This window comes from Choloepus didactylus, chromosome 27 (assembly GCF_015220235.1).
Source record: "Choloepus didactylus isolate mChoDid1 chromosome 27, mChoDid1.pri, whole genome shotgun sequence".
Lineage (NCBI taxonomy): Eukaryota > Metazoa > Chordata > Mammalia > Pilosa > Megalonychidae > Choloepus > Choloepus didactylus.
The window spans coordinates 14,748,592-14,763,919 of NC_051333.1; the positions used below are offsets into that span (position 1 = coordinate 14,748,592).

The 15,328-nt window shown below is 60.2% G+C and overlaps 1 protein-coding gene across 3 annotated transcripts; it reads left to right on the forward strand.

Annotated features, from left to right (window-relative positions):
- Positions 1–396: 396 nt before the first annotated feature.
- On the forward strand, positions 397–14,335 carry PRX (periaxin). Of its 3 annotated transcripts, XR_005214407.1 has the most exons (8): positions 397–568; positions 4,804–4,847; positions 4,931–5,029; positions 5,136–5,261; positions 7,204–7,360; positions 9,620–9,816; positions 10,407–14,249; positions 14,280–14,335. XR_005214407.1 is itself a non-coding variant. In XM_037820292.1 (7 exons), exons 1-7 carry the CDS (start codon positions 526–528, stop codon positions 14,139–14,141), a joined length of 4,401 nt encoding a protein of 1,466 aa, XP_037676220.1. In that variant the 5' UTR covers positions 397–525; the 3' UTR covers positions 14,142–14,316. The 3 variants fall into 3 exon arrangements, 2 of the variants coding, with proteins under 2 accessions (XP_037676220.1, XP_037676221.1); XM_037820292.1 differs by having other exon boundaries at positions 10,407–14,316; XM_037820293.1 differs by lacking the exon at positions 397–568 and adding an exon at positions 1,499–1,540 and having other exon boundaries at positions 10,407–14,316.
- The last annotated feature ends 993 nt before the right edge of the window (positions 14,336–15,328 follow it).

Below are 15,328 nucleotides of genomic sequence, written 5' to 3' on the forward strand. Positions count from 1 at the left end.
GCGGGGTGGAGAGTCTGCAATGGGGTGCAGGTCTCCTCAGGCCCATCGCAGCCCGGGGCCACACCACCCCTTCCATCCCTCCTGGGAGGAGGGTTCAGGCTGGGTTCTGGCCACACCCCAAGCCTTGGTTGCTGCCAGGCCTGGAAGGCATTTCCCAGAGCTCAGCACATTCCAGCCTTCCCCGGTGGCAGCGAGTGGGCAGGGGGCATTTTGGGGAGATGTGGGGTGGCCCTTGGCATTCCGGGATCCTGCCAACCCATTCCTGGTCTCACTTGCTCTCAGGAGTAGGCCCCAACTGCTTGTTGTAGGTTAGGAGAGGGGTCCCCAGAGGGGCCAGCCCCCGGTGCCAGGGGAGAGGGTGCCGACGAGGCGAGGGCCTGCTGCCTGTGCCTGAGCGGACAATGGGGCAGAAGCTGCTGACTTGTGCTTTGGGGGTAATCTCCCAGCCTCGTCCCGGTCCCGGCCCCAGCCTTGGGCTCAGAGTGCCCAGAGCAGCCGAGATCGCGGCCGGTGGGCGTGAGAGGCATGTGGGGGTACTTGTGCTCCCTGTGCCGTCCCCTGGGGTCTGGTGAGTCAGGGCAGGCTGGGGGCTGGGGCTGGGGGCTGGGGTGAGGCTGGCGGCTTTGGTTTGAGGGTTGCACAGGTCTGGGTTCGAATCCCAGAGCTGCCAGTCACCTGCCGTGAGTGACCTTGGGTGGGTTGCTTAACCATCTCTGAGCCTCCTTGAAAAGGAGGGGACAGAAGAGTGTAGCGCGGTCTCTGGGACCCGGCAGAACTGGAGTTGGATCCCAGCTCCCCCACCTCCTGGCTGTGTAGCTATAAACTGGGCATAAGTGCCCCTGAAATGGCAGCACCAGTACAAACCTAAAAGCAGGGTTCCCCCGTGCGCTGTATTCCTTAGGCCCAAAGCCTCCTGACAAGTCCAGCTGGCCCCCCAGTTTGTGTAACAATCACACAGATTGCTTGGAAGCAGCTCTCTGGGCCAGGTGCTGTTTTAAGTTTTAATCCTCACTACAGTCCCAAGAGGTGGGCACTCTCACCACCCCCATTTTAGAGATGAAGAAACTGAGGCCCAGAAAGTTGCTGTGACTTGTCCAAGGCCACACCGCCAGGAAGTGGCCGAAATGGCATTTGACCCAATTTGACTAGGAGAGGGAGTGGAAGGAGCATAGGGTCCCCAGGAAGCAGCAGGGCCAAGCCTAGGTCAGGGAGCCAAGAGATGGGGGGTGGGGTGGGGGTGTTGCTGAGTCTCCAAGCAGGGGAGCAACGTGCACATCCTTGAAGCAGGGCTCCTGGTGGAGGTCTTAGCCGGGGCAAGGGAAGGGCGGTTGCCTCCTGGCTCCCCACCCCCTTGCGGATGGATGTAGCTGGGAGAGGGGGATGTTTGTTTCCCCACTGCCCACCCTCTGATGACATCACACCCGGGCAGCCAATGGCTGGGGTCTTCCCCTCCTCCCCCTCCCCTTTCCTTTTCCCCTCCAGCCTGGGGCTGGGGCAGAGCAGACAGACGGGGAGATCCGAGGTGTCTGGAGGCCCAGTGGTAAGGACCCGCCGGCCAGTCCCCTCCTGAGCCAGGCTGAGGATTAGTGGGCAGGAGACCCAGGGTCCTGGAGGTGCTGGGGGGTGCTGGGAGGATGCCTGGGGCTCAGGAGGCAGTGTGGTGTGGGAGGTAAAGGCACGCTCTGGAGCCAGACCCTGGGTTTAAATCTCAGCTGCCCCATTCTTTCTGGCTGTGTGAGCTTGGACAAATTCCTCCACCCTTTGTACCACTGCGTTCCCATCTCTAAAATGGGTGGACAGAGGCCACCTTTTGGCACTGGTATGCGAGTAATAATTTGCTGTTTGGAAAGAGCTGGGGCAGGATACCTGGGGTGGGGCAGGTTTCTGGCCCCTGGAATACCGGAATAATGGGGAGGCACCACTGATCCTGTTGATGGGAACCTGGGGCTCGAGCTGGATTTTGTCCTCACCCAAAGTTCCTCTTTGGCAGTGGGAGAGTGGGGGTCACTGGGGAGCAAAGATTGGATATGAGGCCTTGTGAGATGCTCAGGACACCCCCCACACACACACTCACATACCCTGCTGCTTTCAGATATTAGCTTACATTAATTGAGCACTTCCTATATACTGGGAATATTCTAAGCACCTTATGTGTGCTGTTATCTCTTATTAGTGCCATTTTACAGATGAGGAAACTGAGGCTCTGTGAGGGGAAGTACCTTGCCCAAGCACTCACCCCGGGAGTTGGGAGTTTAACTAACCAAGGCATTCCATCCCCCACTCCCTGCACCAGATGGCCCCAGATAATGTCCAGGGACCTGGAGAAGGTGCCAGGCCAACACTGGTGGTGGAGGAAGCCCTGGCTGAGGGAGAACTCCCAAATGAGGCTGGTGGTAGCGCCAGGGGAAGACGCGCTGACGGGCAAAGCTTGGGGATTCTTCAGCAGGCCCCGGCCCAGCTGCAGGGCCCAGGGCCCAAACCCCAACCCCTCACCCCCCAGCCCTTCTGAAGGGCCTGAGTGACATCTTAAATGGGTTTAATGACCCAAAGCAGGGAAGGATCTCGGCACAGTAAAATACTCAAGAAATGGAGACCCAGGTCAGCCACAGTAACCACGCAAGGAGTGGAGCTGCTGGCATCCAGAGGGCCTGTCGGGCCTTGATTTACCAGAGGGACCCCATTAGATCTTCTCACACAAGCCGGGGACACCTCAGGCAGTAGCTCCACTCCTCCTCTGCCCAGTGGGATGAACAGAGCTGGGAACAGAGAGTGCTTGGGGTGGGGTGGGTTTCCTTCCGAAGTGGCCCCCACCCCACCCCAGGAGTTGGGCATGTGGCTCCGGAAGGGCACGGTTGGGCTAAATATAACCTGGAGCTGGGCAGCCGTTCTGAGCAGGGCTGAGGAAGGAGGGCACGCTCTCTTTTTCCCCCGCCCTGGCTGAACTTCCTGTGCCAGGCTCCCTGAGTCAGGAGCCATGGCCCAGGGAATGCCCCTCCACCCCCACCTCCGAGTACCAGGCTTCTCCCAGCTCCAGTTGGGGATGCTTTGTTGGGTCACGGTCCTGGTTAAGGGACGCAGAGTTAGCTGTTTGGACCTGGGTTCAAGTCTCGACTCTGAACCCTCATTTATTCATCAGTAAAATGGGTTCCTCACCTTTCCTTCCCATGAGGCCTTGTTTGTAAAGTGCCTGCCCAGCCCAGGGTTGGCACCACCAAGACCCCTCTAAAAATGCCTGTTTCTGGCACCCCTGGCCCCTCTTGTCCAACCCAGTTCCTGCCTCAGCTGCTCTGGCTGCTTGGGCCTCCCCCAGCGCCCAGAGCTTCACATGCAAGTTAAGGTGCAGAGCAGGGGACAAGGGTACAGGCCTTCCTGGGTGTGTGACCCTCGGCAGGTCACTTCCCCTCTCGGAGCCTTAGGTTCCTCCCCTGAAACGGCCACCACGGCCAGGGTGATTTCAAGCCCTACAGGGCCCGGTTCAGAGGAAACACCCCAGAAAAGGGAGCTGGCCCGGGAGAGCACTGCTCCCTGCTTGGAGGGGCTGGGGGCTCAGAGGGAATGACACAGAGACCAGGAACCCCAGAGAGGAGCCTTCAGATGCTGCGTGGGGGCTGCCAATGGACTGGGTGCTGTGGGAGCATGGCAGGGGTCCCTGTGTCCTCTGTCTTGGATAGCGAGGGTGGGCTATGAAGGGCCATTGTTTGACTAGGGGTGGGTGGGCCGGGGTGGAATTCAACTGAGCACAGCAGACAGGCCATTGTTTGAGGGAATGTGCCGCGTGAGGCCTGACCTTTCCCTATGGAGTGGGGGTTGGCGGGAAGGCATGCCAGGTGGGGGCAGGAGGGCAAGCCCAGAGTTGGGGGGCTGTGCCCATCTCCATCTCCCCAGAAGGGCCTGGCTGCATGTGAATCCCGGTTCTGCCTCCTTCTCGCTGTGTGACCTGGAGCAAGTTCTTGACCTCTCTGAGCCTGTTTCCTCCTCTGTAAAATGGAGACAGGGTATCCTGCTGTGGCTGTGAGGTAGAAGGTACAGAAGGCCTTAGCACAGGGGCTGGAAAATCCTAACCTCTCAATACACATTCAGTATCGATATTCTCCATAGAAGGAGCTGCATTACTATCTATAGAAGGGGCTGAGCTTTTGGACAAGTTCAAATCTTGGCTCAGACTTTTGTGACTTGGGCCAGTGACTTCCTCTCTCCAAGCTTCACTGTCTCCTTGTATGGGCTCAAAAACAGTACCGACCTCACAAGGCTGTTCTGAGATCTACATGCGAACACACCTGTGGGCATTTGGCACAGGCACCGGGTCGTGACCATAGGAAGTTCATGATAATAATAATGATAACGATGGTAACAATAGCGAATACTTCTAAAGTGCTTAGCATGTGCTTAGCGTGTTGACCCTCACTACAGCCCTGAGAGGGAGAGGCTCTCATTCTTTGCGTTTTATAGATGCAGAGACTGAAGTACAGAGAGGGGAGGTGATTTGGCACAAAGAGGGGAGGTAATTTGCCCACTGGGATTACATGACAGTGGTCATAATTATTTTACAGCCCTTTGGGCCTCCTTGGTCGGCCGCGGTGGTTGGGTGCATAGGCTATGCTGTCTGACAGGCCTAGGAGTCTGTTTTGGCTTTGCTGTTTGTTGACCAGCTGTGTCACCATTGGTAAAGGTCTTCTGAGCCTCAGTTTCCCTACCTGCACCATGGAGACAGGGTACTGACGGAAGGATCAGGCACCATGCCTGGAACGCGGGAAACCATCAGTGGGTGTTAGCCAATAAGAGTGTCCATGTTATTCTTCTTAGAGCCCCGGACACAGGAGGCCCGAGGAGCTGGAGGTGACCCTGAGGTGAGCACTGGCTGATGCCACACGCCCCTCCCTGCCCCTACCTGGTCTGTCAGAAGCCTCATGTCCTGGTCTCTGCCTGGCAGGCAGCAAGACCCAAGAGGAAGGGCGCGAGCCCAGCAGACAGCTGTGCAGCATCCCAGGCTGAGCTCCTGCGAGGAGGGGGTGCCTGCGCCCAAGCAGCGGTGAGAGGACAGCTAGGCCGAGGGGAGGGGGGTGATCTCCCCGTCCACGTCTGGCACCCACCCCTCATCCTCTCTTGGCCTCAAGCCTCCATTCCCATCTCTGCAGGAACAGAGGCAGCTGCTCCATGCAGAACTGAAGCTGGTCCTGCAGCAGAAGGGAGAGAGGAAGCAGGAGCCTGGGGTCCGGGTGACTCCCAGCCACGCCATGGAGGCCAGGAGCCGGAGTGCTGAGGTGAGTGGACCCCTGTCCTTCAAGGGGCCTTCTGGGGCCCGGGTCAGGGTGCAGACTAGGGAAGCAAGGAGACACTTCTTGGCTCCTCGGTGCCTCAGTCTCCCCATCTGTAAAATGGAAACAGCAAGGGGGCCTATTTTATGGGTCACTGTGAGGGGAAAAAAAAAATGTATGTAAAGTGCTCTGCACTGTACCTGGCACAAACCAAGTCTCAAAGAAGCTAAATCCCTGGAAGAAAATCCAGCAGAAATCCATCAGAAGAGGTGGTATGGCATGGGGGTTAAGGATGTGAGCTTGGGACCTTTGGGCTCAAATCCCAGGCCTGCCACTTCAGCTGTGCACCCCTGGGCTGGTGACCTGACCTCTCTGAGCCTCACACTTGAGTCACCTGCACAGGGCCTGGCACCTGGGAAGCCTCTGTGAACGTTAGTTGCAGTCACTGTTATTGAAATTGAGTGCTCTCTGTGTTCTATCACATGCTAGGCACAGGGCCGGGAGGTAAAGCATGAGGGGGTCACTGCCTGCAGGATGGCATGCAGGTTCTGGGCTCACACACCTGACGTCGAGGCTCAGCTGCTCAACTTGCTGCTGTGTGCCATCACTTCACTTCTCATTGTCCTCTGTGGGGGACACTGCCCAAGGCTATGGGAAGGAGGAAATGAGAGGCTACAGGTCAAGTTCTTAGCCCAGGGCTTGCTAGGTTAAAGGGTGGGCGTGAGGGCCATGCTGTTCTGTTGCCCCTGCTATTACTTTTCTTGCCCCTTCAACCCCAATCCCTTGGGACCACTGCTGTGGAGCATCTGGCCAGACCTGCTTGCCCTCTCCCAGCCCTGGGTTCGATTCCAGCCTGTGCCTGCTTCAATGCCCTGCCCATTACACTGTCCCCTCGGATCTCTGCTGCTTCGGGTCTCAGATCACGATCGGACTCCTTCCAATATACCTATGTCATCCAACCTTATGATTGGGAAATAGGCCCAGAGAGGGTAAGTTCTCCCCTGTGACACACAGCAATCTGGGTTCCCAGACAGTGGAACCCAGGGGTTTCACTGCCTCTTTGGAAACCCAGATGTGAACCCCACAGTGTTCTGGTGGACCAGGGCCAGGCCAGTTCAGCACCAATTACAGTAAACACCAGGAATACCGTGTCTGCTAGTCCACCAGTCCTGACCCACGCATCCTCCTTCCCTGGATTCCCTCTCTCGGGGGCGTTATGCAGGTCCTGGGGTCATGGAGTGCACAATAGGGCACAGTCTCAAACACATTCAAGCCATTCTATCCGCGCCGCGTGAGGAGTCAGCCCTTTCCTCGGAATCCCGTCCCCACTCCAGCGCTGATCCTGCGGTTATTAAAATCTCTCCCCGCAGTTCAGCTCCACCCTCAGCACATGGGTCCCGCCCTCTCCCCCGGCCCCAGCTTCGCACACACACCCTGGCACGTCCCTCTCATATCCTCGGCACCCTTCTCGACCCCATATGGACCCTCCTTTCTGGCCTGTCCCCCCTTCCCCCGCTCACTATCTCGCAGTTTGTGCTGACTCCGCTCCAAAACCTGTAGCCCCGCCCCTTCAGGAGACATCCCGTCCCTTATTGGCTGCTACCTTAGCCCCGCCTCTCGGTCCTAAGGCAGGTTCCTTCTAGCTCCCCATCCCCGCCCCTCCTCTACAACCCCGCCCCTTACGACAGCGGCCTGGGGTTTCGCGAGCCCCGCGCGCTGGCCGGGCAGTTGAACAGTTCCGCGAGTCCGAGAGGATGGCCACCCAGCAAGCGCGCGCGCTTAAAGGGGAGATGCCAGAGTGGGTGGGCCCAGATGTCCTGCCCGGGCCGCCCCACGGAGGCGCGTGTGCCACGAGAACCCGTTTAAGAGCTACTTTTAAGCGCGATGGCGGACCCTGGGCGAGGTCTGGCTCAAGCGCCCCATGGTGATCCCTCTCCGCCCTCCGCAGGAGCTGAGGCAGGCGGAGTTGGTGGAGATCATCGTGGAGACGGAGGCACAGACAGGGGTCAGCGGCATCAATGTGGCGGGCGGCGGCAAAGAGGGAATCTTCGTCCGCGAGCTGCGCAAGGACTCGCCCGCCGCCAGGAGCCTCAGCCTGCAGGAAGGTGGGCGGGGTCGGGACTGGGGCGGGGCCATCTTTGGGGGGCGGGGACTTCTTGAGGGGAGGAGTTCGGAATTCGCCGGTCGTCCCGACTGGCTTCGGGCACGTGTGGGCGTGGTCGGAGGCCAGGAGGCGTGATTAGGGCTTGGGGCGGGGCTTAGTGCGACGGCATTGCTGTTGTTCAGCGCCTGTTCTGGACGCCTGTTGTGTGGGTTCGAATCCCAGGCCCATATTTCCTAGCTTGTAACCTTTCTGTGCCTTAGTTTTCTCATTTCTAAAATGGGATTAATTCTAGTATTTATCTCATATGCTTATTATGTACATTAAATGAGTCAGTATTTGAAAACACTTAGCACATAGCTAAACGGCACATAGTAAGCACTATGTGGGTGCTAGTTATTTTTGTTGTTGGGGTAGGAAAAAGGGGTAGACTTAACAACTTGGAGGGTATGGGGAGGGGAGTGTAGTGAGGGCTGTTTTAGGAAACACAGGTGAGGTTTATGTGATTTATTTACCTGACAACTATTTATTAAGCACCTTCTATTTCCAAACACTGTCCCAAGTGCTTGTTCCACAGCAGTGAACAAAACACAACAATCCCTGCACTTGTGGAGCTTACATTCTACTGGGGGGAGACAGATTTAAACAAAATAAGTGAAGTATATAGTAAATTAGAAGGCATTATATGCTATGGATGCCAGGAGGGAGGCTGCACTTGTAAACAGGCTGGGTGGGGAAGGGTGGAAAGGTGACAGAGGTGAGGGAGCAGGCTGTGTTGTCATCTAGAAGGGTGTTCCCAGGCAGACGGAACAGCCATTGCAAACACCCCAGGGTAGAAGTCTGCTGGGTTTGTTGAAGGAACAGCAAGGAAGGAAGCCTGTGTGGATGAAAAAGAGCTAGTGAGAAGAGTAGGAGATGAGGTCAGAGAGGTTAGGAGAAGGGCAGTTTTTACAGAACATTATAGGCCTTGTGAAGACTCTGGCTTTTATTCTGGGAGGGTTGTGAGCAAAGGAAAGACATGAATTGACTGTGTTAACAGTAGACTGGGGGCAGGGTTGGAAGCAGGGAGGCCAAGCAAGAGGCGGCTGTAGTGACCTAGGTGAGTGGGTGATGTATGGACCAAAATTGTGTTGCTGGGAGTGAAGAGAAGGAGATGAATTTTGGATATTTTTTGAATGAGGAGCCTTCAGGAGTGGATATGGAGTGTGATGGAAAGAGTGGGATCAAGTATGCATCCAGGGATTTTTGATCTGAGGATGACATGGCTGGTCCCACAGATGGGGCATTGGATATATGCGTCCAGGGTGGAGGGGAGTGTTAGGTCTGTAGAGATACTCTTGGAACTTGCCAGCATGTGTATTATCTTTAAACCTCTGAACCTGGATGAGCTCCTCAAGGACATCCTGAGACAGAGACAAAGGAGTGAGTGTAGCATGGAGATGGAGAAGAAAAGAGGTCAGGAGATATAGAGGAATTATCCAATGAGGCTGAGAAGGAATTGCTAGGTCGGAAAACCAGAGGGTATGGTGCCCTGGAGGCCAAGAGAAGCAGGTGGATCAAGGAGAGGGGATGAAGTTGGGTCAAAAGCTGAGCAGCCCGCGGAGATGAAGTCTGAGACTTGACCATTGGACTTAGCTATGGGGAGGTTACTGCCAGGTCAGATATGAGGTGGGGTGGGGAGCTGAAGTGTGATTGGGGAGGGTTCAAGAGAGAGTGGGAGAAGACGTGGAAATAACGCAGCTAGAAGGCTCAGTGAATTTGCTGTGAAGGTGAACAGTGATGGACAGCTGAACGGGGAAGTGGGGTCAAGACAGCTTTTGTAATGGAGAAATAATAGCATGCTTGTGCTCTGATGGAAATAATGTAGATGGGAGGGGCAAATTGATGAGGTTGGGGGGTGTAGAATTGCTGGAGGGTGTCCCTGAGAAGGCCGTGGAGGGGTTGACCTGCTGCGAGTGGGGACAGTTCAACCCTAGGGACGGTAGGGAGGGTGGAGTAAATCGCCACTGGAGTAGGGGGTGGGTGAGTAGATGGGGTGGGAGCTTCTGGAATTTCTGGGCTAAGGTCGTGGGGGCGGGGCTTCATTAGGAAACGGCTGAGCCTCAAAGACCGCGAAGTTGTTTTCAATGCTACGCTGCGGGGATAAACTGAGGCAAGACTAGGGGCGCGCCGGTGCCGCACTGGCTCCAAGGAAGTGGGCGTGGCCAGGCCTGGGCGGAGCCGGGAGCCGCTCAGGCCACGCCCCTCTCCACCTCGCCCGCAGGGGACCAGCTGCTCAGCGCCCGCGTGTTCTTTGAGAACTTCAAGTACGAGGATGCCCTGCGCCTGCTGCAATGCGCCGAGCCCTACAAGGTCTCCTTCTGCCTGAAGCGCACTGTGCCCACCGGGGACCTGGCGCTGCGGCCCGGGACCGTGGCCGGCTACGAGATCAAGGGCCCGCGGGCCAAGGTGGCCAAGCTGGTACGCGTGCTGAGCCCGGCCCCGGCCCTGCAGTGCCCCAGCGACCCCGTGTCTGCACCGTGAGCCCCTCTCCCGCCCACCATGGATCTGCCTTGCCCTCGGTCTCGTCACTAACCCAGCGCTAATTACCCTTCCCGCCCCTGTCCTATGTTCCTAAATTCCTCTGCGGAGAAAGGGACCCCCTGGCCCCAGGCTGTGGTCCTCGCTCACCTGGGAGAGGCCCCCGGGGCGTGGACTTGCTATTAGGAGCCAGGGAGGCCGGGTTAAATCTGATTGCCCCAAAGTGACTGGGCACGTGGCTCTTCCTCCCTGGGCCAGTTTTCCCATCTCTGGAATAAGGATGCTGGGGAAAATACTGAACAGGGAACTAAAAATCTTGGGTCCCGGTTCCTACACTCCTGCTGATTCACTGCGAGATTGGAAACGGCAGTAATGGTGTAATGACAGGTGGGAAGTAGGGATGGCGCTTTGAGGGACAAGACACTGACCCAACAGCCCCCCAGCCTGCTGCGATGGCAGGGGGGGCACCTCCTGTCCACTCCCAGCCTCCCACTGTCCCACTGGCTCCCGCCTCTCTCCTCTCTCCCCAGAACATCCAGAGTCTGTCCCGTGTGAAGAAGAAGAAGAAGGTGGTGCCGGGGGCCCTGGGGACCCCTGCCGACCTCGCCCCAGTTGACGTCGAATTCTCCTTCCCCAAGTTCTCCCGGCTGCGGCGGGGCCTCAAAGCCGAGGCTGTCAAGGGTCCTGTCCCAGCCGCCCCCACCCGCCGGCGCCTCCAGCTGCCCCGGCTCCGGGTCCGAGAAGTGGCCGAGGAGGCCCAGGTAGCCCGGCTGGCTGCTGCCGCGCCTCCTTCCAGGAAGGCCAAGGTGGAGGCTGAGGTGCCAGCAGGAGCCCGCTTCACGGCCCCCCAGGTAGAGCTGGTTGGGCCCCGGCTGCCGGGTGCTGAGGTGGGTGTCCCCCAGGTCCCTGCCCCCAAGAGGCTGGGGGAGGTAGCCCCCTCAGTGGAGGCAGCCAGTGGCTTTACCCTCCACCTGCCAACCTTTGGCCTGGCAGCCCCAGCCACGCCCCCTCCGGAGCCCACAGCCCTGGGGATCCAGGTCCCCCAGGTGGAGCTGCCCGCCTTGCCGTCGCTCCCCGCTCTGCCCACGCTTCCCTGCCTAGAGACCCGGGAAGGTGCTGCAGCGGTGACGGTGCCCACCCTGAATGTGACAGTGCCTGCTGTGGGGGTGGACCTCGCCTTGCCAGGTGCAGAGGTGGAGGCCCGGGGAGAGGCACCAGAGGTGGCCCTGAAGATGCCCCGCCTCAGTTTCCCCCGCTTTGGGGCTCGAGTGAAGGAAGTTCCCGAGGCCAGGGCGAAGGGACCCAGACTTCGAATACCCACCTTCGGGCTTTCTCTCTTGGAGCCCCGGCCTGCTGCCCCTGAAGTTGTTGTTGAGAGCAAGCTGAAGCTGCCTTCCATCAAGATGCCCTCCTTTGGCATTGGGGTACCAGGGCCTGAGGTCAAGGTACCCAAAGGGCCTGAGGTGAAGCTCCCCAAGGTCCCTGACGTCAAGCTCCCGAAAGTCCCCGAGGCAGCCCTTCCAGGTGTGAGGCTCCCAGAGGTGGAGCTCCCGAAAGTGCCCGAAATAAAAGTCCCAGAGGTGAAACTCCCAAAGGTGCCGGAGATGGCTGTGCCAGAGGTGCAGCTTCCAGAGGTGCAGCTGCCGAAAGTCCCCGAAATGAAGCTCCCGAAGATGCCCGAGATGGCCGTGCCCGAGGTGCACCTCCCAGACGTGCAGCTCCCAAAGGTGCCTGAGATGAAACTGCCGGAGATGAAACTCCCGAAGGTGCCGGAGATGAAACTCCCGAAGGTGCCGGAGATGAAACTCCCAAAGGTGCCGGAGATGGCTGTGCCAGAGGTGCAACTCCCAGAGGTGCAGTTGCTGAAAGTCCCAGAGATGAAACTGCCAAAGGTGACCGAGATGGCTGTCCCCGATGTGCAGCTCCCGGGGGTGCAGCTGCCCAAAGTCCCAGAGATGAAGCTCCCCGAGATAGAGCTCCCAAAGGTGCCGGAGATGGCCGTCCCCTGTGTGCACCTCCCGGGGGTGCAGCTGCCCAAAGTCCCGGAGATGAAGCTCCCCGAGATAGAGCTCCCAAAAGTGCCGGAGATGGCCGTCCCCGATGTGCACCTCCCAGGGGTGCAGCTGCCAAAGGTGTCAGAGATGCGGCTGCCGGAAGTGCAGGTGCCAAAGGTCCCAGATGTGTGCCTCCCGAAGGCCCCGGAGTTGAAGCTGCCCAAGGCTCCAGAGGTGCAGCTAAAAGCAGAGCAGGCTGAGGGGCTGGAATTTGGATTCAAGATGCCCAAGGTGCCCATGCCTAAGCTGGGGAGGCCAGGGTCCCCGACACGAGGCAGGCCAGGAGAGGCAGGTGCCGAGGTCTCGGGGAAGCTGGTGACACTTCCTTGCCTGCAGCCGGAAGTGGGCGGTGAGGCACGTGTGGGCATCCCTTCCCTCACGCTGCCCTCGGTGGAGCTAGACCTGCCAGGGGCCCTTAGGCTGGAGGGACAGGCGCGAGCAGCTGCACTGGGCAAGGTGGAGCGGGCAGAGGGCCCTGGGGCGGCGGCAGGGTTGGAGGAAGGAGGCTTCCGGCTGCCCTCTGTTGAGATTGTCACTCCACAGCTGCCCACCGTGGAGGTTGAGGAAGGGCGGCTAGAAGTGGTGGAGATGAAAGTCAAGCCCTCCTCCAAGTTCTCCCTGCCCAAGTTTGGACTCTCAGTGCCAAAGGGGGCCAAGGCAGAGGCCGAGGGTGCTGGGCGAGCCACCAAGCTAAAGGTGTCCAAGTTTGCCATCTCACTTCCCAAGGCTTGGGCGGGGGCCGAGGTTGAGGCCAAAGGAGCGGGGGAGGCAGGCCTGCTGCCCGCCCTCGATTTGTCCATCCCACAACTCAGCCTGGATGCCCATCTGCCCACGGGCAAGGTGGAGGTGGCAGGTGCTGACGTCAAGCTCAAGGGGTCCAGGTTCGCCCTGCCCAAGTTTGGGGTCAGAGGCCGGGACAGCGAGGCTGGAGAACTCATGCCAGGGGCGGCCGAGTTGGAGGGCAAGGGCTGGAGCTGGGATGGGAGGGTGAAGATGCCCAAGCTGAAAATGCCCTCCTTTGGGCTGGCTCGAGGGAAGGAAGCAGAAGTCCAGAGCGGGCGCGTCAGCCCTGGGGAAAAGCCAGAGCCCATGGCTGGCCAGCTTAAGATCCCTGAGGTGGAGCTGGTCACACTGGGGGCCCAGGAGGAAGGACGGGCAGAGGGGGCGGTGGCCGTCAGTAGGGTGCGGCTGTCGGGCCTGCAGAGCCCCACGACCAAGCAGGCAGGCACAGAGGGCCAGGAGGGGGTGCTCAGGATGTCTCTCCCAAGCATCTCCCTGCCCCAGGTGGAGCTGACCAGCTTCGGGGCGGTGGGGCAGGGTGCCGGCCCGGGGCCGCAGGCCACGAGTGCAGCCCCTTCGGCAGAGGGCACAGCCGGCTGTAGGGTCCAGGTGCCTCAGGTGACACTGTCTCTGTCTGGAGCCCAGGGGGCAGGGCGCGAGCTGTTGGTGGGCGAGGGCGTCTTCAAGATGCCCTCTGTGACCGTGCCCCAGGTCGAGCTGGACGTGGGGCTGAGCCGCGAGGCCCCGGTGGGCGAAGCAACCACAGGCGAGGGTGGGCTGAGGCTGAAGTTGCCCACTCTGGGGTCGGGAGCCGGGGCAGGCGGAGTGGGGGCTGAGGAGCAGCTCTCGGGGGCCGAGAGGGCCTTCCGCCTGTCACTGCCCGACGTGGAGCTCTCGCCGCCCGCCGTGGGCAGCCACGCCGAGTACCAGGTGGCCGAGGGCGAGGGGGACGCTGGGCACAGGCTCAAGGTGCGGCTGCCCCGGTTCGGCCTGGCGCGGGCCAAGGAGGGGGTCGAGGAGGGCGAGAAGGCCAAGAGCCCGAAACTCAGGCTGCCCCGCGTGGGCTTCAGCCCGGGCCAGGCGGTCCCTGGGGAAGGCTCTCCCAGTCCCGAGGAGGAGGAAGAGGAGGGTGGCAGGGAAGGGGTCTCCGGCCGCCGGGGCCGGGTTCGAGTCCACCTGCCCCGTGTGGGCCTGGCTGCCCCTTCCAAGGCGTCCAGGGGGCAGGAGGGCGAGGCAGCCCCCAAGTCCCCTGGCGGAGAGAAGTCACCCAAGTTCCGCTTTCCCAGGGTGTCCCTGAGCCCCAAGGCCCGGGGCAGGAGCGGGGACCGGGAAGAGGGGGGGTTCAGGGTCCGGCTGCCCAGCGTGGGGTTTTCGGAGACAGGGGCTCCAGGCCCCACCAGGGCGGACGGAGCTCAGGCCGCCGCCGTCTGAAGCCCCCCTGCCCCAGGCAGAGGGAGACCCCCCTGCTGCCTTCCCATCCCCGCCTTCCCCACCCCCACCCCGTCTTGTGTGTGAGATAACTAGCACTAACCCTAAGAGGGCCGGGAGGGGCGATGCCCATCAGCAGAGGGCCTGTGTCTAGGCCACGCCATGTGAATAAAATAATCCAGAGGTAGCCATGCGCCTGGTCTCCTCTGTGGGGGTGGGAGAGGGGAGGGTGGGGAGTGGGCAGACGAGAGGGCTCCAGAGGAGGAAGTTTGAGGGGGGCTCAAGCCGGTTTGAGAGGAGCCTCTGGTGTGCTGGGAGACGGTCTGAGGAGAGACAGGGTGGGAGCTGGGAGCGGGGGGCCTGCCCTAGCCCTTCAGAATTCCCAGAGGTCTTGGAGGAAGTTCCCACCACGGCACAACTGTGGGACCCTTCAGCCAGTTAGTCCACCGGGCCTGGGAGATCCACTCCCACCGGGACAGGCCCAGAACCCTAAGGGAGCAGGTGACTGCTACCCACCCGCCCCTGTCGGGCTCCTCCCCATCACAGCCCGGCCTTCCCTGTCCAGTCCGGCTGGTTTGACCGCCCCGCCAGGCCCGGGTCCCAGCCAGGAAGGCCCCTTCAGGTCCCCTCTCCAGGATCGTGGGTTCAGAGCCTCCACCCCAGACACGTTGCTGCCCCATGGCAGTGCCGGGCATTAGCTCCCAGGGGCCAGGGGCAGTGCCATCCCCTCCCCACCCAGGGTCTAAGCCCCTGTGCCCCCACGGGGCCTCCAGACGCCCCCACGTCTCCAACACTACACCCGCCCAGTTCCAAGGCTCCCGGCATCCGCCCCTCTCGCTTCCGTCACGTCTCCATCCTCACCCAGCCTCGCCTCCCTCTGAACCGTCACAGACCCCCGGCTTACTAGGCACCTCCGGAAGGTCAACCCAGCCCCCCTCAGGTCACTGCCCCTCACAGGTTTTCTCTGTCCCCACCAGACTTCCAACTTGGCGGGAGTTACTGACGCGCGGAGCACGCTTCCACTCAACCCCCATTTGTTAGCCGCCACCCCCCACGCCACCCGTGGTCAGGCCCGAGGGCTCCCTCTCTCTCCCCGGGCTGACTCCCCGAGCCCCTTCCTGATAGGATCTCTTCTCTTCCCCACTCCCCTGTCTGCTCCTGGGCCTCGTGTCCCCCTCCCCTGTGGCTTC